This window comes from Colossoma macropomum, unplaced genomic scaffold, assembly GCF_904425465.1.
Source record: "Colossoma macropomum unplaced genomic scaffold, Colossoma_macropomum, whole genome shotgun sequence".
Lineage (NCBI taxonomy): Eukaryota > Metazoa > Chordata > Actinopteri > Characiformes > Serrasalmidae > Colossoma > Colossoma macropomum.
The window spans coordinates 14,792,094-14,814,051 of NW_023494810.1; the positions used below are offsets into that span (position 1 = coordinate 14,792,094).

The window sequence follows — 21,958 nt, forward strand, 5'->3', positions numbered from 1 at the left end:
GTTATTGTATACACAATAATAGCTGTGGGTTTAAATACTAGAACGACTCCCCAGAAGGTATTTGCAGATATTTTATTCAATATTATTAAATTATTATTAAATTATTAAGTGTGAGCAACATTAAATGATAAATAATATACCATCGTTATCTATTTATATTCATCATTTATAAAGAACTGCATATTGAGGTTTGATCTGCACTTTTGAACATGATGAGTTCTGGTTGTTAATTGTATCAGAACATCATTCTTCATGTTCTCCAGCTCTCTCAGTCATTTTAGAACCTTCTACAGCTCTGCTCATCATTCTGGACTCATCTAACATCTCTATATTTGTATTACTACACATGCAGCCATCTTTAAATCCAGATTAAAACCGTTTTTGTTTTCTTGTGCCTGTCTTGTGTTTAGCTCTGCACCTTAATCACTATTTTGATTTATTTTAATCTCGTTAGTTGTTTTTATTGCCTTTTATCTTTATCTTCTTTAATTTAAAAAATTCTCTGCACTTTTCTCAGCAGTATGTTAATTTCTCTTAATTCCTTATTTTATTTGTCATTTGATTGTCTTCTATATTGAGTTCTAGAATTTTTTATTTTTGATTTATAGCTAAAGGCAAGGCAGGTTTATCTATATAGAACCTTTCCAGCACTGCTGTCATTCAAAGTGCTTTGCAAATGGAAAAATACAGAGTCATTTAAAAAAGTAAAGGAGGACAGAAATTAAAAACAGAGTTAAAACATGATTAGAACAATGGATTTAAAAAAAGAAATTTAATAAAATGAAATTAAAAGTCTAATTAGAAATTAAATTAGAATAATTAAAAATCTAATTAAAACTAAAAGTTAAATTAGGATTATAAAGGACATCTACATGTTCTCCAAAGCTTTATCAACTCTTTGGAGGTTTTACAAGTTTGCTAGCAAGGCTATCCCAAGGAGTGTGCTTTATTTTTCTGTGTTTGTGTGAAGCACTTTGAATCGCCACTGTGTAAAATAGGTGCTGTACAAATAAACCTACCTTGTGTCTTCCAACTGATTATCTGGAACCAGATTAGAATAATTTTATAAATTGATCTCAAACAGAATCATTGTTTAGTATTAAAAAAGCGATTCCATAAAAAATCAGCTCAACTAATTCTTTGAGACCTGTACACACAATTAAAAAGCACCACTTTAGTTCCTGTGGCATTTTAGTTTGGCTGTATTTTATTTAAATGCTAAATGAATTAGTCATTGTTTTTGTGTGCAGCCTTTACGTTTTATTCATCAAGTTGTTTATGTAATTTGTCAATTAGGTTGATTCTGCTGTACATCATCAGCTCATTACAGATGACTCATTAGTTATTTGAGATTAGTTGATAATGTGATTTTATCTTTCAGAGCAATGACGAATGCACACAGAACGGCACAGGAGGCTCCCCTCAAGCTTCGGCCTCCTCCATGGAAGCCATGTCTCCATTCCTCAAAAAGAAAGCACACATCCTGGAGGTTCTTCGTAAGCTGGAGGAGTCGGATCCACTTAAGTTTCATCCATCAGCCTGCTACTACTATCACGGACAGGCATTGTTGCCAGGAGAGACGACCGTGGTGACTCCAAGCACACGTCAGCCCCACTGCCGACACTCCAGTTCAGATTCGGATATTCATGAGTATGCTAATGGGGAAGGGGCACAACAAGACAGCCGTGCGTCCTTGAGGTATGGTGGTTGTCCATCCTGTCGTATTCTTTCTCAGAGAAGTAGCTTAGACAGCCTGCTTAAATGTAACCAGGGACTTGGCATGGGCTCGCATTCTGGCAGAGATGAGTCCCAGACATCTTCAGAAGAGCACAGTGCTTCAGCACAAAGCACATATCCACAGACAAAGATGCCGGACAAAGCAAACCAACCCAGCACACACAGCAGAGCAAATGTTACTCATTTCTCCCAGCCAAAAGCCACCGTTCCATATCTTTCTTCCCTGAGTGCCGATTCCTCTGAAATAGGCGAGGAGCCAAAGCACGACAGGGACAAAATATCGCCTACAAAGTCAAAGGGTGCTAACGGTGGTCCCCAGGATGTCAGGCAATCTGACAGCATGCCAACATCTAGAGCTGATGAGTGCCGTTATCTGGAGGTTGCCACCGATTCTGTGAAACATGAGCATGACTCCTCAGTCTGCAACGGAGTCTTCTCCTCCAACGAAACTTCAGTGTCCAAGAAAGTATCTGTCGAGTCGTATTCTCCAACTACTTCAGCATTTGCGCAGCAGCAAGCCACAGGAAAAGGCAAGTTTGCACACAGTCCAACATCTCCTCCCTCCTCGTTTATTGAGTCCAAGCCATCTCCTGTCTCTTCCCCATCAAAGCTGCTCAAGTTCCTCAAGATACCTTCGATGGCAGAGAACACACCCACGGCCAATGCCTTGCGCTTGAGTCCTCAGCTTACACGCAGCTCAAAAATTCCTTGTAGGAATAATTATGAGGTATACCAATCACCCGTGATGTCCCGCAAAGCTACCACAACGGAGCGAGATAAACCATCCTCTGCCACCAAAACAGACACCTATCCTGGTACACATTCCGCCCCCACCTCCCCGCCAAAGCCTGAGGACACTTGTTCATCCATTCCCATGAAAGAATCAGGTTACAGTAGTCACTCAGCTCCAAAGCCAAGCAGGGCTTCCAAAGGCGCAAGTCAGTCCTCCTCACAGCCTCAAAAAGGTGCTCAGGTGCCTCACTATGAAAACATTTTAGATCCCTCTGCTTCTCATTCCGTAAACGGATTTCCCCAGATAACCCCAGAGGAAATGGACCTTTCTGACAAGCAGAAAATGAGCTTGAGAGATGAAAGGCTCCTTAGTCCGCTCTCACTTAAAACCTCTGATTCATCAGCAACCACAGGCGAATCTCCTTCCGACCCCTCAGACCAGGACACTGACACAGAGAGTCCAGTTTGGCAAAGGCCCCAGCATCACTTCAGCCTGCCAACCTCGTCCTCTGCAGCAAACAAGGCACAAAGGACCAGTTACTCCAGCATGAAAGACAGATATCATGAGGCAGCTCAAAAGCATGACCCTACTACTCCGTCCCAAGCTGTGGCTAAACGAAGTGACAAGCAGCCATCGTTGCCAAAAAGGACTGTCACCAGCAAGCCTCAAAATGATTCAAGTTATCACCCTTTCAAAGAACGTCTGGCAGCCCTTGGCAAACTGAAGAGCACGGAGGACCTCCAACAGGCCGTAGAAAAGAGAGAAGTGCAAAGTAATGTGGGTAAAACCGGTGCATCACCAGGGAACAGTGAAAGAAGCAAGACGGCAGAGCGCATTGTAATGGAACAGCGGCATTCAAAGTATACAGATTCACTTGATGGGAAACCCTACCCTAAAACCAGCTTTGGCAATTACGCCAAGGCCTCTGGTTCTTCCTCTCATGAACAGAGCACTAAGCCAGTGACAGCAGAAAAAAATTATATAGCTAAAGTAGAGGGTCAAAAGATCAAAATGGGAATGTCTTCTACAAGCTCTTGCGAAACCCCTGTTGTGATGCGAAGCTATGGAAAGTGCCCCAATCCCCTCACCCACCACAGCAAAACGGTCCCAAGTCCTCAAAGCAGCCCTACTAGAGTGCAATCAAAGTCCCCGTCCAAAGCTGGCAATGCCTCCTCCTATCCCCGAGGAATGAAACCAGTTCAAGATGAGCGCTCCCACCCCCAGCGGCACACATCGCGTGCTGAAGACAAACCAAAGCTCCCGGCTGGAAAGAAAAAGACCTTTGCTCATGTCGATAACTTCCCACCTCCCCCTCCGCCAAGACCCGGAGCAGAATCAGCTAATATTAAGACTGTTGAAGAAAAACGACCTTCTGCGGCAGCTCCCGCTCCCCAGTCAGCCATTGAGCAGAAAGTGATGCGGGGAATTGAAGAAAACATGCTTAAGCTGCAGGAACAAGATCGAGGCCAAGCTGCAGAAACAAAACAGAAGACCTCCAATGGGATAGCCAGTTGGTTCGGCCTGAAGAAAAGCAAGCTTCCAGCACTTAATCGCAAACCTGAAATGTCCAAGCTCAAGCTCAATGTGTCGTCCTCTTCCTCTGGAGCCAAGGATGCCTCAGGGGCCAAAGGAGGACCCAGAAAGGTGGTGGAAAGCTTAAACATCTCTAAGCTCATGGAGAAGGCAGAAGATTTAAGGAAGGCCTTGGAAGAAGAAAGGGCCTATGTGAACAGGGTGGGGATTGCTCTGGATCGTCCCGGGAGAGGACACTCATGTGAAGTGGTAATGGACCAAGCACAGGGTCAGCTATCGCTTATGTACAGGGGAGTAACGGCTGACAGCTTCATGCAACAGCTGCTGAATAGGTGAGGGTCATGTATTTCATGGCATTAAGTAACCTACTTTCACAATCGTCTGTAAGACCAACAAAATGAAAATACTAATTATTTGTACACATGGCAATCCAGTATAACAGTGGATGTACTGATTTTACATGCATATTGATATAAACAAATGCTGCAACTATTCTATGTTACACTTAAAGACTAATTACACTGTGATATTTTTTACAATAAACAATACAAAACACAGCTAGTGTCATACACTGCAATACTACAGCACTTAAATGTGTTAATTTGGGAAAATAATCACAGTCACAATCACATCATTCTACCATCTTTAACAAAGTAGGATGTTTTGTTTATTTCACATTATATTCTTTCCAGTCATGGTAATGTAACACTATAAAGTTTGGTCAATAGGGGGGAGCACTCACTGATCTCAGACTCTGTCTACGGGCACAGCCATTGGCTGACAAACTGCTGAATGCTGTCAGTTTATTGGCTCCCTATCAGAACATCTGCGTGAGTTAGGGCATGCTTCATGTAAATGATATGTAGGTGCTGGTAAGCTGGTGATTGATTTCCTGCACAAAGCCGATTCATCATTGATGCTCAATTTTACGCAACTTTAGTGAATAAGGGGACATGGTGTATTTTGTTTTTTCATCACATTTATAGGAAAAAAAGCAAATGTTGTTTACAGGTTCTCTAAAGTTGTTCTAAATATGTCTTTTTATGATCCACATAGTTGTTCATTGTTCACAAAATACTGACCACACCCTTTATATGCTCAGAAAAGTGTATTGTGACATATTTTATCACAATAACGCTAACATATTGTCATATAGCCCACATCTAGTAGCAAGATTAGAAAAAAAAATCCTTAAAGACTCTTAATTTGCATTGAGTTTTTACCAGGACTAACTGGTGATGAGTAATATTGTCTTAAAAAGTGAAGTTACATCAGAGGAAATGGTGCATCACTGTATCCTAAGATGACAAAAAAAGCATAAAAATGTAAAATACAGTACATTAAAGAAAAAATGCTGATAGTGGATATTTCATTCTGCCGATATTGTGATTCTTTGACACAAAAAATCCAAACAAATCACATGAGGCTTAATCAGACTTTTAAAGGAGCGTCCAGGCCTAAAACTCGTCTAATGTTACTAATAAGTCATTTCTGTCATTTTAGTAATCCATTCTTTCCACTGTAATGATTATGTGAAAACAGTTACTACAGTAATCCACCCCACCTTCAAGATGTGTCATGGAAAATCTCACTCCGGAGTATGTTTATAACAGATGTGCCTCTTTTACAATGTAAACATGTAAGAGAAGTTGTGAAAACATCTCATTCTTGTGTCTCATTTTCGGAAAGGGTGGATGAGAGAGGAGCCCCAAGTTTCGGCATAGTCCATCGGCGCCTTTCCTTCGACTCCAAGAGGTCCCGTCCTGTTTTCGGCCACCAGCAGAACGGCATCAGCCACACCAGGAGCCGAGAGGAGATGGACAAAGTAAGTATTCACTCAGCGACTCTTAACGTAACTCTTGATACAGTGTGCAGACCGACAATGTCATCCACCGCTGTCTTCTCTCCCCGCCTCAGGGTTCAGACATGGTCAGCCGTGACGAGATCACATCTGATGAGAGCCTGGCGGAGTCCATCAGCTCCCAGCACTTCACCGGTGAGATCCTAATTAAGTCTCTTTCTGCGGCGAGCCTCGTTCTTTCTCTGGGTTTTTCAGCCGCCGTAGCATGACAGGACTATAACCTTTGCCTGAGAACTCATCACGCATGGCGTTCTTTGTTAGTTTCTGACACAAATTGTAATTGCATCTTCACCTGATTGATCTGGCCCCTGAGGGCGTAAAGGTCTCCTGAGAGGCGCTGTGCAGGACGCGGTGGAGCAGCTCTGTGCTGATATTGTGAAGCCTGTCACTTAATTTACACCTCAGGAGGCCTCCAAGCCAATATGTGCACAAACCTTCTCAAGCAAAAAGAGTGAGTAATTTATTACATGGATGAAGGAGGCACGTTGTGAAATCTAATGCGTATCGCTGCTGTTTTAATCCCAGCATCAAATCGTGCAGTAATATTCATTGCAGTAGAGTTTGCACTGTTTTTAAAGCATATTGATGGCATCATAACAAAATTTCATATCTCAGAAATGGTTACTTTATAGTTTTTATGTTTAAAGAGCCCATGTCCTACATTTTTCTTATAGTTTATTATTTTCTCCCATTTATTTCTACTATAAGTACCAACTTAATCATTATCTAATAGTTTGTTAACGATAGTTAATAATGATGCAGTGATAAATGCTACTATTTGAATTATTACCCTTTTGCTAAGTGTAATGCATTATATGATACATTTTTGTAAATACATTGTAAAGTTACTTTGTAATAGGGGTCCAGTTAACCACAAATGATGTTACAAAGGACATCTCTTGCACCGATTTCCATAGACATCACACACAAACTCACTTACATACCAGCATATATACAGCAACCACCTGGGATACCATAGCAATGGGCTATTAAATTTGGGCAACCATCTGGGATAACATAGCAGTGGCCAAGCAACTCCCAAGCAGCCTAGCAGCACCTTAGCAACCACCTAACAACTACCAACCACTGCGCTAACAACAAGCTAGAATACCATAGCAACCTCATAGCAACAAGTTAGCAACTGTCTTGAGTTACTACACACTTAAAAAAAGATGGTTCTTCAAGGGTTCTTTAGTGAAGAAAATGTTTCTATATAGAGCCCTGAACACTGAAAGAACCCTTTGCATGATGAAGGGATCTTTGCATGGTGAAATCTTCAGATTGATGGAGAATGTGCTGTAGATGGTTCTGGGTAGAACCTTGTTGAAAAGTGTTTTTTACAGCACCATAAAGGGTTCTGCTATTGTTATGATGTCAAGCTTGTCATAATAGAATGCTTTTTGATGCTATGTAGAACCATACATTCTCCATCAATCTGAAGAACCATTTCACCATGCAGAGAACCATTTAATCATGCAAAGGGTTCTTTTAGTGTTTATGGTTCTATATAGAATGATTTTCTTATGTGTGTATATAAACCTAATTAAATTATCAAAAACCATCAATAGTGTTCTGCAGCTGCAGTGTCAAGTCAAACTAATCATTCAAGAACTTTGCCTTTCTAGTTATTAATTACTTCTTAAAAACTGTAATAGGTTTACTCAAAAGTCATCTCACTGCTTTTCTTCTATGTCTTTAGAACCCAAACACATCTGTACCAACTGTAAACCCAGTAGAGAGAACCAGCCAATCACAGTTATCATCATTTAAAAGGTCTGTCAGTATTAGGGTTTTTTTGTCAGTATTAGGGTTTTTGTCAGTATTAAGATTTTATTGATATCTTTATCAATACTGCTTATCGATACTGATACTGCTTATCGATACTCTTATTGATACTATTTCCCATTATTTGGTGCAGAAAACAAAGACATGATGTGAAAATTCTAAATGAAAAGATGTGAAAAGGCTGTGGTCATCTCCCCACAGTTTAAAATATCAACAACTATAATCAGTACAAAATTAGTGATCCCTGGTTATCAGGACAGCTAACACTAAGCTTAAACTTAGGCTACCTAGCAGTTAGCGATTTATGCTATGCTAGATACTGAATTTTAATTTATTACAGACTCAGAGTAATATTCCCCCCATCAGAAAAACGCTGCTAACAAACTAATAAAAACACAAGGCTGAAGCCAGCTTCCTGTCTGCCAGCTTCTTGTTCAAATTTTCCTGTTCCATCTTAAATGGCGCAGCAGTTATTATAATGACAGAACAGGTGCCAGAATGTTACTGCTGCACCATTTAAGGTTAAACGGGAAAATTCGAACAAGAAACTGCTGAATGAGAATCTGTCTTCAGCTTCGTCGTTTTAACGCTGGTAGCATTTTTGATAAGATGATTCAAGCTTTCAAAATATCCTACCTGTAGTTTTATGTAGGGAACTACCTGTAATTATGTGCTACCATGGAACATTTCAACAAGGTAGCACAATTTGTCAGAGCACCTGATGACGCAGGTGCAGCAGCCGCTTTGATAAAACTAACAAACTGCACTGCTTCGGATTTATAACATGTAAGTGTTTCATGAGGTTGATGGTGTTTATACACAGCCAGAACTTTACAGATACTGCATTTAACTGCATTATCATTAAGTTCAGTAAAGTGAGCCCACACTTTTGAACGTCTTATTCTTTCAGCCATGACCTGAGCACAGAATGACGCTCATTAAGGTATTCAGAGGAACGCTTTCATCACATGGAGCAGAGCAGCGGCAAGTCCTGCTGATCCAGTACCAACCATTTAAAAATGGCAGCTATGAAGAATAAATAAAAAAAAGAATTTATGCTTTAATGCCATACTTTGTATCATGTTACACCTAACACTGATTGTATCTTCTCTCTTGACCTGTGGCTGGTTTGATGACCACGGCATGTACCAACTGCACACCCGCTGGACCTGCTGGACCCACCACAGTGTCTTGCGGCATAGGACTGATTTTCAGTGCAGTTTATCAGCCCCCTGCAAGTGGGAGGGGACTGAAGCAGGTGTGAAGGGAAATTGCAAATTACTGAACAGCCTAAATAAAGTAAAACAATCACTAAATCATATGTAAGCAACATAACATGATAACAGTAAATCAGTTAAAATTAATGAAGTCATTCTAAAGAGCTGTAAAGCAGCCGAACACGTGAACAATACGCAGATTCTCATAGCTTACAGAGACGGCAAAGCCTTCAGTCTGACCACAGCTGCCCAGCAAAACACCAAAAATAACCGCTCTGTGGTTAAATTCCTGCTTTTTGTTTACTGGGAATAAATGGCGTTTGGTGAAGTTGCTCACAGTGAGCCTGGTGACCATGACTGGCGTGTTATTTCAGCAGAGAATAACGTGTTTGTGAATAGACTGTGTCAGATACTGGATGTCAGTTGGCCTTGACAGAACTATGTGGGCGGGACAAAACATTTCAGGTGCAGGCGGGAGCGGGACAGATGATTCCGAATTTGTGCGAGAGTAGGATGAAATTGTGCAGACAGGTCATTCTCGGCTGCGTTGCTCACCATTCCTTCATTGCTCCTCATCTCTGGAACATTCACCCTCTGGAAATCCGCCAGTCTGAATCTCTCCCTGCATTCAAACCTTAAAACATACCCCCTTCTCCTGCCTACAGCCTTCCCCAAACAAAACGCTAAACTACTCTTCAGGCTTTCATCATACTGTCTTCCTCTGTATCATGTTTTTTAATGTTCTGTGTATTGATGTAGTTGTAATAGTCTTTGGGTTCTTTAAAAAGAGCTTTATAAGTATCTTGTATTATTATTATTGCTGTCCTTGTATCTGAGTGATTCATGTCTATCAACAGAGCAAATGAATTCATACAGAACCCTGTTTTCTGTGTCCACAGAACAGAACAGCGCACCATTCCTCTCAGTTAATCAAACGCAGAACTAGAGCATGGAATTTGTGTGCTTTTGCCAAAACGTCCCCATAATATCCTCTTCTAATCATCAAACAGTATCTGTAACCTTCAGCAACTCAGTTTAGCCATCCATGGACAGATGCACTCCAGATCTAAACAGCGAACAACTTGTTAGTTTCCTTTTAAAGAATTCAGCTCCCATACAGGAGCATAATGAAACTTAACTATAAGGTAAGGGTGTCAGTTATAAGTTGTAATTCATGCCCTTTGGCACTAAGAATGTAATTATATAGAAAGGCTCCTTTTAAAAGCATTCTAATCGATTTTCAGGGACGTTAGCTGAAGCTCCCTTTTCCCTCCAGAGCTCCACCACGGAAGCACATGCTCACCTACATACAGTAATGTGCAAAAGACCACCCTTCATTTAATTAGCAAATTTTTTATCTGTCTCCTTTTCTTAGTGAGGCTTCTTGACAGCTACACATCCTTTCAGACCCATAGTGCTGAGTTGTCTTCTCACAGTGGAAGGATGGACAGAAACACCTGTGGATGTTTTCAGATCTGAAGCAGCTTGATTTTCTCCTCTCTCTCAAAGATGAAAGCTGTTTATCTGTTGGGGGCAGGTTTGGTGGGCTGCAGGGCTGCGTTCAGCCCAGACCATACATTTATTTAAATGGAAACGTGGTGTGTTGAACACTCTGTTGACTTCCACAAGCATTGCAAACATTGGTAGCTGAAAAAAAATTGTGGTGTTCTTATAGCATATTCCATTAAAAAAGCTTTACACGTCTTTGGTAGTTGCGTACACCAAGCTGCAGCGGCTGCGTTTATGGAGACTTTATTAGAATCCATTATGTGCGAGGCCATTTTAGTACGACAGAGTTTATATACACTGCTGACTGGGTAACTCCTCTGACACGCCCCTCAATGAGAGAAAACACACCTCAAAGCTGCTGCACACCGTTTCACACTGAGTGCGTTTACATGCTCTTAATAATCTGATAATTGCAGAAGATCAGATTGTGTCAGTAACTGGTTCAGTGTGTTTACACTTAATAATCTGATAACTGCAGAAAATTAGATTGTGTCAGTAACTGATGCAGTGTGTTTACATGCTCTTGGGTAATCAGATAATGGGGAAACTCCAGGTCTATATGAGAGGCAGTAATCCGATTTCTGCTCTACAACCAACTGATAAACTCACAGAATAAGACGTGATGTAAACATAACATAAAACTTAAACTTCATGATTGGCTAACATCAAGTCACTTTACCTAAAAACATGAACATGCATCATCTAGAAGATGAAGAATATTTAATCCTTCATTTTGTCCAGCATGTATTTGGTTTTAGCGTTGCTCAAAAAGGGTTTTGCCGCCATCTTGCGGCAACACTGCTTGCTTATTCCAGTACCGCAATCTATTTTCGCACATGTGCAGACTGAGAAATCCGAAAGAAATCAGAGTAAGAGTTCACATGCACTGAGAAATCTGATTACTGAGCTCACATCCAGTTCTCTTAATCAGATTTCTTATTCGGATTTCTAGACCTTACTCCGATCTAAGAAATAAGTGTGTTGTTTATTCCATTTGAATAATCAGATAACTGCAGAAATCTGATTATGATCGGATTATTGAGTGCATGTAAACGCACTCACTATTTCAACAAAACATGTTATTCAACCTAAAAACCATAGCAAAACGGCGCACAGCATCTTGACATTGAACATACCCCAGGTCTTCCAGGTGGTTGTTAGGAGTCTTATTTTCTGAGCAGCTTTTAATCATTTTTTCAATTCCAGTTTTGAAACTCCTGTTTTTTTCACTTTAACTTTCCCGTTCCTTATGCAAGCTATGCTATCACAAAAATCAACCAAAATATGTAATTTTGCATACAACAGTACATTAAGTGTGACATCAAATCTTACAAGTCCAGATTAGTGCTTTACTGATGTTCCTGGTACTTGCTAACTGTAACCTACCTGATGATATCTACTGATAGTTACCAGTCAATTCACCGAAAATTGAAGTGTCCCATAATGTATTCTGAGCCAAAAGAATGAACTGAAAGTGCAATTTATGTGAAAAGCATGAAATTAATTTATTTATATTCATATCTATGTGTACTTATTAACTCTTCTTTCAGTCAGTAAAAGTGAAATGATTGACATTGTTGAAGGAACCTGCTGTTGAAATGTTCAGTAATCAGTCTGATCCTGTATTTTTCTGTATGTGCACTCCTCCAGGCTCTGGTTCCTCCATGCGCACTCTCGACAGTGGTATAGGCACGTTCCCTCTGCCTGACTACGCCAGCAGTGCTGCAGGGAAAGGTATTCCCAAACCCCAGGGAGACCAAGGCTTCTCTGCTTCTCAGGGAAAACAAGGAGCCCTGCTGAAGGCTCCGCGCAAAGCACGCACTCTGGAGAGAGAGCTTTCGTCTTTAGATGAAGTGAACCCCTGTGTTCTCTACGCTTCTCCTCTGGAGGCCAAGGGACCAGCCATGCATCTTTCCAGCACCATCCACGAAGGTGCGCTACTTTTTCATATTTTTTGATGCCTTATTCTTTGATATGGGGTCAAATGAGAACTTCTGGACTTTATTTAAAGATAGAGAAGTGCTTCAGTTGATGTTTAATTTGCTTAATATAGCTAATTTTACTTTACATCATTATAATAGCAATGCTAGAGCTGCCAAACGATTAAAATATTCTTCGCTTAATCACACTATTTTCTGTAGTTATTGCGATTAATCACATTTGGTGCATTTTTACATTTATAAAGCTGTGCATTTTGTTATAGTGGTATGAGTGGACAAAATTAGCTTCATCAGAATGTAAATTAGGAATTTTCACTCACTCATCCTTGCAGAACACTTCTAGTGCTTAGGTATTCTTTGGCTGTCTTGTATGCACAGCACAGGAAATGTCAATACTAGTGCAAAAATAGCAAATTAAAGTGGTAAAACTGAATTTGAATTTTCATTTTGAATTTTCTTTTTTTTTACAGTATACATAACTACTACATAAGCAGCAGCTATGTCAGCTACATAATTCAGGAAAATATCAAATTCCTCATAAACAAAATAAACCAGATAATTACTGTCTAACAGAACAACAGCATCCTTGGCGTTGCTTTCTAGACTTTCAGCTCCCTCAGGTTTCTGAAGGAGCACTGAAGGGAGGGGTGTGTTTATTTTGCCGTTGAGTTCAAATATCAGAATCGTTCTCCAGAATCACATACTGCACCTTTAATTCTCACAAGTCCAGATCAGTGCATCTACCAAGGTTCCTGGTACTTACTGACTGTATCCTAGCTGATAATGTCTTCTGATCGTCAACGATCAATATATTAAAAATCAAAGTGTCCGATAATGAGTGATGTATTCTGTGCCAAAAGAATGAACTGAGGTTTTGATAGCAATAAAGATTGCTTTTATTTTAGGATTTATAAAACAGCTGTTGAACCACCTCCCGGAATAAACATATCACCTTAAATCACAGCCTGAGCTTTTTAAACATCGAAATGTGCTCACAGCGGGAGTTCACTCACAGTGAGAAAGGAGATAGAGCGGCTTCTCTCACTGATTTTCCTTCTTTCCTCCCTGGAGCGTCAATATATAACAGGTAGAGATCTCTTTCTATCAGTGTGCGCTGCTGAAAATCAAACCTCGGTCTCTTCAGCCTCAGAGAGAGGAAATAACGGTTTAAAGATGCAGTGTCTGTTCAGCTTCTGCTCATTCATATGATTACGATTTTAAAAATTAAATAATTAAGTTAAATATTTACACACGCTTTTAGTTCAGTACAGCGATTCTCCTTGTCCATAAACCCACAAAGTGCTTTGACACCATCGATTACGCTAAGACGGCCTAAACAAAGCATCATTAAAAGCTTCAGAATGCGGTTCTTTATTCCACTGCCGATAAAATCAATGTGCTTTGTCCTCCAACTGCAATGATAATCCATGCACAGCACTGATTACACATTTCAGTACTCCAACATTTGACCCTTTCACTCAATTTAGTGTAAGGAAAATGCCACTCAACGTTCTGATTGGTCTAAAGTGATGAACATCAGAGTCCACATTTGAATTACGTGTAATGTTCCAACATTTATTCACAGTCAGATCTGCATTTTCTATTGTTTTGTTAAAAATCGCTCACCAAAATATTGAATTTAATGATAAATGAAGTGATGAACTCACTTTTTAGCCATATAGCCAGATTGATTCGCAAAATTTTCTTTAGATTTGTGATCAGAGAACATAATAATGTGAAAATTAAATGTAACATTTTAGATGGACATTAATGGGCTATTCATCATGGCTCCATTCAGTGGGGTAGAAAACACTTTTGTACTTTGTTACTATACTTAAGCATTGTTTTGTATGATGTATGCTTTACTTGAGTATCCTTGATACTTAATACTTGTACTTTTACTCCGTTTCCACTTAGACCTTCATTGCGAATCTCATAGGCCAAGAGATTTTTCCCTTTTTCTAAAAATTATAGCACTTTTATTTTATAGCCCTTTTAAAGACAAGTAATGCCCAAAAAAGAAGACGTATTCTTAACGCTTCATTTGCACTATTATATGCTTTCTTATATTTATATTTTATGGGGGGTTTTTTTTGGATGTTTTATGCTTTTTTACTTTTAGGCATGTAGATTTCACTCAGTCAGAGGCCAGATTCACAAAAGATTTCTTACAAAAAAACCTGCAAAGATTCTTAAAACAAACACTAAGACGTTTATAAGAATGTTCTTAAATGCAATTATCAAAAAGTTCTCAAATATTCTCTAAAGAAAATCTTAATTAGTTCCTGAAGATTTTCTTGTGCAGCCATGATGCCTTTTACAGCTTAATGACACGATACATTTTTAATTTGTAATTTGTGATTAACATTTTAACTGCTATTTCTGTTATTTAGTTTCATCTGGATTTAGAGCAGTGGTTTCTAACCCTGGTCCTGGAGGACCCCCTGCCCTGCACATTTTAGTGTTTACACACCTGATCCAACAAATCAGCTTATTATCAAGCCCTTCCTGAGTTGAAGTGGGTGTGTTTTGGCAGGAAAACACAAAAATATGCTGGGCAGCGGGTCCTCCAGAACCAGGCATGAGAACCACTGTTTTAGAAGACTGCTGAGTTGGTCGACACAAGCAATGGCTTTACCCCAAACACTGTCCACTGGTTCTCCCTTCCTCACTTCCTTTCCCTGCTTTGCAGACATAGACGCCTACGGAGCCCATTTGCAAGCACCACCTACCAAGAACTGGACTTTTCCCAACCTGAGAGGATCAGCAGGTCCTGCAGATGTGTACCTGCAGGAGGACATGGAGCATCCCAGCCAAGGAACTCCATCCAGACGGGTGAGTTAGTCCAGAAAAAGCGCGGCTGCCAAGCTTGACATGGTTAAAATACTACTTTAAAGAAGAACCGCATACCAGCATTGTTAATTAACCTGTTCTAGGTTACTGTAGCATTACCGGCACACTTCCATCGAAGCGTTCACTTTGTTTTTTTCTAAACCATCAATTCATCCAGCAGTGGTGATGCAGTATATTGTCAGAAACCTGAAATCTCAGGATTCGATTCCCACAAACCATTTTATGATCTGTTATTCACAGAGAGGGGCTGCACACATGGAGAAAATACCCTCAGACCCCAGACAGTGTCCATTAAAGTCAGTGGGCAGTTGCTAAGTCTGTCTTAAGAATTTTTCTGCTCTTTTCGAAGTTCAGAATTGTTGTCCATGTCCGCTTTCATAGGAGGTTATTGTTAACTCAGGTTTAATGTTCTTTTCAGTAGTGAGATGTTCTTTGTAATTCAGAACACTTTGCTGAAGAGTGCGCTAATGGCAGCCTCATTCAGAAACTATGAAGGTCACTCCAGACAAAGTACACTCAGCAGTTCTCGACTCCGTGTCTCCCACTTGCTGGAGCAGATACGCACTCTCTTTTATGCGCAGTGAGCCTGATGAAAGCCCTGCTCAGCATACATTATTTAAAGGAGCCCTAGAGTAAAAGGACGTTGAGGTCCTTGATCATTCCCCACAGACAAAAGTGTCCAGTGGTACAGCCTTCTTTTGACTGTCCACTTCAGGCTGAGTCTGGTCAAAGTTGTTCACTTTGAGCAGATGTTGTTCAAACCCGGCAAGCAGCTTCAAGCTCTTGTAAAACTTCTCTGATATACAGGAGAGCTTCAATCAGACCTCAAACTTTGGTCCGAACTCTGAATACAGCCCAAGGGTCTGACCCGAATCCCACGTTACTGACACTGAAAAGTGAATAACTTGTGCTTAGAGGACCCATGCACTTGCATTCATTCTTTAACCGGCTCCACAGCAGAATTAGATTTTTTGGTAAATAAAATAATCCTCCTATGCAGTAAAACAAAGCTCTGCTGATCGTTCTAACACAGTTTTAACAATAAATGGTCTTAAACGCTGGAGTTAATGTAGAACTGCTAATTCACCACTGCTGGTCACCACAGCAATGCAGACAACAATCTCACCTAGCTAGTAGCTAGTGAAACGAAAGATTTAAGACAAACATTGATAATTTGGAGATGAATGGACTTATTTGCATTTATAATCACTCCAGCTGGTTTCCTGATATGTTTAATCTGTGATGAGAAACTGTCAAACACTAAAAGGTTGCAAAGCTTCTCATTTACTAGCTTCTTCTTCGAATTTTCCTGTTCCACCTTAAATGGTGCACTTTAGGCACAATTCAACAAGAAGCTGTCGAATACAGCCTTGTAAAAAAAAAAAAAATACATTGAGAGACGTTTTACAAGAAACTAGAAACTTCTACTTTTGTAGAAAAGTTTCCTGCCTGAGATGCGAGAAAAGTGGCTATAGCTGAGCTAAAGCTTAAAGAAGAGCAAAGCAAGTCTGCGTTTTGTTTATAATTGTTATAATTTTAGTCTATACTAGTACGTTTGCACATACTGAGTCATATTTACAGCCAAAATGGTAAAATGGACATAAAATGTTCTTAACGTTTGGGTTGCAACCCCTGTCCTTACCATCTCCCTTTCTGTCTTAAGTAAATGCAGTGTGTTATTAGCATCACCATTAGCATCACTAGCTTTTGTCTTTGGCTTTTGTTTTGAATTAAACAGACTGTTTTTTTGTTACTGTGCCTTTAAGACTAATATATGTAAATTAGCACTGTTCTGATTATTTGCTGTAGGCTGAAAAGGTGTACATATGTAAATGTGTTGTTTTTTGTGACATCACAAAAACAGTGATGTCTAAATGGGCTTTTTTTGCAGCTAAGTTTCCATATTTGGGCTGTATGAACTGGGGAGTGTTTACATACTACACCAAACTCTTTTATTTCAAAAAAAGCAAGGCAGTTTAAGCGCTGTTTTGGCTGGAAATCAAATAAATGATGGGTGGTCTCTGAGTTTTGCACTCTGCTGCACCTCCGTAACTTCACTTCTTCTTCTCTCAGAAACTCAAAGCCTGTGTTTTCCAAAGGATCTGACGTGTCGAGCTGATTTCCTTGTTCAAAGAATGAGTCACAAGATGCTCCTGTCAACTACTGACAGCATTGTTATTATTAATTATTTTTTCCATCAGCACGCCAACAAAGAATATTGCAGCTGTCAGATCTTTCTTTTTTGGTTTTATCCTTTTTTTTTTACAGAATAATGTGCTAGCGGCCCTTTACATTGTATTAAAACTTCAGGAAGACCAGACCAGTAAAAATTGCCCCAAATTACCTTAAATTACCTAAAAAATCTAGTTCCATTAACTTCCATTCAGAGTTAAGCCTCTGAGTGCATGTTCTCAAAATGTGCATATCTTCTTAATTCTTTTTTTAAAGGCTCTTCATATAACATGATCCTCATATGTTTCATATCAAAATGCTCCGTTATCTTCATCACTATTTTCCAAAAGCGCTGCAGCAACTTCAGCAGCTGTAAACTCTCTGCACGCCATTTCACGTGTCTCCGATGTGGACTGAAAGTGTTTCTGGTGTGATGGGTCAGTCCTTAATGATTTCCTGAGTGTCCATTGGTCAGTGTCACACAGAATGTATATGGACACACGAATCCACCACTTCCACACGATGAGAGGCAGATGACGTGTATCTCAGCCCCTCTTCATAGCCTCATAACTCATAACTGGATGTGAGTCATGTATGAGCTCATGATAAGATGGAATAGAAAGGGCGACTCTACAGATTCAGGAAAATGTATTTCTCTGCTGGATGATCACAAAGATACAGGAACAGATATAAAAGCAAATAAAGCCCAGAGCTAATGCATTTTGTTTGTTATTCCCATTTTTTCAGCTTTCTAAAGCAGACAGAGCTGCGGTTAACATTAATCTAAGTGAAGATCCTCTGTGTTTGCTAACAATTGCAGCTAAAGCTAACAACAATTTAGTGAATCCTGTTCTTTTCAAGATGAAATTACCAAGAAACATCACACAACCAGAGCAACCGAAAGTAAACTAGGATGATATGTTGATGTGTTGATCACTATTTATAGAATTATTACTTTGTAGAGAGTTCGCCTTAAGGCATCCTGAACTATACGAAGCTAACACTATTAGCATTTATGCTAGTGGCCACAGAACAACTGTTTTTACTCATATTTTCACACTTGGCAGAGAAAATTTATGTCTTGTTTGATTCTACATCTGATTCTGTATAAATGTAGACGTGTGTGTGTGTGTGTGTGTGTGTGTGCACAGAACAGTGCAGTATATCGTTTCATATCAGCTAATAAGGTGAGTTGACTAGCAAGGTAGCTAACCTAGCTAATTAGCCAAATTAGACACTACAGCTGGGCCATACGGCAAAAATATAAAGTTTAGACACTTCAAGAAATTTTCATGATACACGATTTGTCACGATATTTATTTTTTCACCTGATCAGATGGAACAGAGAAAAAAGAGCCAGTAGTTCTACATTTAAAAAATACAATCAAAAACTGGAACACAATGACTTCATTGTGTTCAATATGTGGCACTAAATCCAGTTAAACAGGACTAATTTTGTTCTTGTTATAATGAAACATGCAGTTCATCACAAAGATACAGAAACAGTTATAGAAATCAAATTTGACACGCAGGTAAGTTTGTGGACCCCAGAGGGATAAGAAGGCTTTTTCCTTCTCCTGTGAAGTTACCATTTTGGAGATACACGGTTTTGCTCTGACGGCAGTGAGATGTGGACCGAACGCGTACAGAATGTGCTCATTGTGAAGGTTTATAATAGCGCTGACCTCTCAGTTACCCTGAGCTGAAAGGCTTAGCGCGGAGGCTTAAACGCACATGCGCCTCTCTTTCTGAGCGAAGGGTTGGCGGCGTTATGGAGTATGTGTGGCGCTGATGGTCTCGGCTCCTCTTTGAATCTTTTTCATTAGTGTGCCCCCCTCCCTCGCTGTTCCTAGATATATCACACACTCCCTCCTCCTTTCCAGCCAGATCAACAGATAAAGTACGACAGTATATAAAAACAGGACGAGAGGGGAGTGAAACGCAGCGCTGCGGGCCATCTGAGCCTAAACACTGATCATTAACCTGCACTGCTTCCTGAGCTGGTCAGCGGTTGCCGTGGCAACTGTCAGAAAGAGAGAAGGTAAAGCTGATGGAGAATCTTCAGTGTCAGATGGTTCTCAGCAAATGGACTTGAGAGGTGAAATTTTTTTGACCCTTTCGCCTCTCTCTATTGCAGAGCTTTTAAGCTCACTGTTCGGACCCTCGTATTCCGGCTGTGGAATAAAAAATGGCCCTAGCATTTGAAAGCGTGAGGCGGAGTGGGATGGACTGACGTGACCAAGAGCGTCCAGACAACCCTGCTGACCATCCAAGAGCTGCTGTTGCAAAATTAGGATTGTTTAAAGCACTCTGACTGACTCACTGTCACTAAAACTGCTGTATGATAGCATCACTAGCAGAGGAAAAAATTAAAGGGCCGATATCATAGAAAACTTATTTCTTATTTTCCTCATTTTTTAAAATAATAATAATGATAATAATAATAATAATAATAATAATATGTTTATTTGTAGAGCGCTTTTCATGCTGGTAGCAGCTCAAAGTGCTTTACTGACAGGTGATAAAGCTTAACATTAATAGAAGAAATTATGAGTATTCATTTAAAAATGACATCAAATTGAAAAGATAAACACCTATAAAGACAAAATTTTAATTAAATTCTAAGTAAAGAGATACAGTTTCAAATGTGTTTGATGTAGTAAAGCACGACACACAGCCTGACATGTTTATTGCTGAATAATTTTTAAATTATCTCAGCTACATTAAATCTTATTTCATTACAACAAGGCATACACTGTGCCCATTTTCCAAAGCTCTTCAGTACGACCCATTCTACTACCAGTGTTTGTCTATGGAGACTGCAAGGCTATGTGCTTGATTTTATACACCTGTTAGCATTGAGCGTGTCTGAAACACCTGAACTCAGTATTTAGGAGGGGTGTCCACATACATTTGGTCACATGATGTACATCTTCAGAACTTGGGTTGATGACAGTCGTTCTATTGGCTGCTCTGCTATTTGTTCCATATTTAATAGACTAAATCAGAATGTTTGTAAACATAATGGTTGGCTATACATCCAGGTAGATAACTTAGCATCTTAATTTACTTCACAATTTACAATAAATTGAAAAATAACAGACAAAACTTTGCAATAACAGTAAAACCTTGCCATGTTTGAGGCTGTAATGTCAAATGTAGCCAGATATGTAATGCATTTTGTTTGTTATTGCCATTTTCCAGCTTTCTAAAGCAGACAGAGCTACTGTAAATATTAATCACATTGAGGATACTTTGTGTTTGCTAACACTTGCAGCTAAAGCTAATGACAATTTAGCGAATCCTGTACTTTTCAAGATTAAGTTGCCAAGAAATATCACACAACCAGAGCAACAGAAAGTAAATGAGGACAATATGTTGATGTGTTGATCACTATTTATAGAATTATTACTTTGTAGAGAGTTCACCATGAGGTGACATGAACGACACAAAGCTAACGCTATTAGCATTTATGCTAGTGGCCACAGAACAACTGTTTTTAACTCATATTTTCACACTTGGCAAAGAAAATTGATGCTTTGGTTGTTTATACACCTGATTCTGTGTAATATATAGATATTTTATGTGTGTGTGTGTCGTGTGTGTGTGTGCGTGTGTGCATGCAAGAAAAACAGTGCAGTATATCATTTCTCATCAGCCAGTTAGGTAAATTGGGTAGCAAGGTAGCTAATTAGACACTAGAGGTGGGCGATATGGCAAAAGTATAATGTTTAGACACTCAGATATCTGATCAGTTGGAACTGAGAAAAAGGCAGTAGAGCTACAATTTAAAAATACTATCAAAAACTGTGAACACAATGATTTTTATTCAATATTTGTCACTAAACTAACTAAAGTTAAACAGGACTAATTTTTCTCTCTTTATAATGAAACATGCAGTTGGTCAGTGTCGTCAGTGATCTGATGATATACACCATATGTTCAGAAAAGCATATTGTATTGTGACATAATTCATCCCGATAACAATATATATTGATGTATTGCCCAGCCCCATTATACACGTTAGAGTGATCAAAAGACCAAAAAAATGACCAAAGACACAAATAAATCATTAATTGTAGTTCCAGCTGTCTCTCGAGCAGGTTGAAAATGAACTAGGATCAGAGCTAGAACTGTAAGTTCAGTTAGTTTATGTTTGGGTCAGTTGTTGTTTTTGAATGTACAGTGTGTGAACAAAAATTAACCACTCATTCCTGAAGTTATTGAACTGGGAAGATTTTTAAAAAGCAGTTTTTTTCCAATATCTTGGGTAAATAAATCTCAGAATTAGTATAAATCCTGTTGTATCAGTGCAGCACTAAGCTCTTGCTCTGTCTTTCACTGTGATTCTCTCCAGAGTCTGAACAAAGGTGTCCCTCAGGGTCCTCACGAAGCCGACCCCAGAAACCTCCCCCTCCCGCCGCAGATGGGCATGAGCCGTCAGAGGAAGGGACGGACTCACGGCGGTCCGGAGATGTCCAAGGAAGGCGGCCTGGAGCTGGTGAAGGAGCGTCCCGATGACATTCTGTCCCCCAGTCGCCCTCAAGCCTTGGAAACGCCCGAGTCCCTCAGTGACTCTCTCTATGACAGCCTCTCCTCCTGTGGCAGCCAGGGATGA

The 21,958-nt window shown here is 39.8% G+C and overlaps 1 protein-coding gene across 2 annotated transcripts in view; it reads left to right on the top strand.

Annotated features, from left to right (window-relative positions):
- LOC118799872 (nck-associated protein 5-like) overlaps nucleotides 1-21,958 on the top strand; it is a 128,022-nt gene extending 106,064 nt beyond the window's left edge. Inside the window, exons 9-14 of one of the 2 annotated variants that reach the window (XM_036559951.1) lie at nucleotides 1,382-4,335; nucleotides 5,693-5,828; nucleotides 5,921-5,999; nucleotides 12,026-12,307; nucleotides 15,008-15,150; nucleotides 21,698-21,958. In XM_036559951.1, coding sequence (XP_036415844.1) covers nucleotides 1,382-4,335; nucleotides 5,693-5,828; nucleotides 5,921-5,999; nucleotides 12,026-12,307; nucleotides 15,008-15,150; nucleotides 21,698-21,958 — 3,855 coding nt within the window. Of the gene's footprint in view, nucleotides 1-1,381; nucleotides 4,336-5,692; nucleotides 5,829-5,920; nucleotides 6,000-9,765; nucleotides 9,901-12,025; nucleotides 12,308-15,007; nucleotides 15,151-21,697 lie in introns of those variants that run through there. The other variant, XM_036559952.1, reaches the window with a different exon arrangement.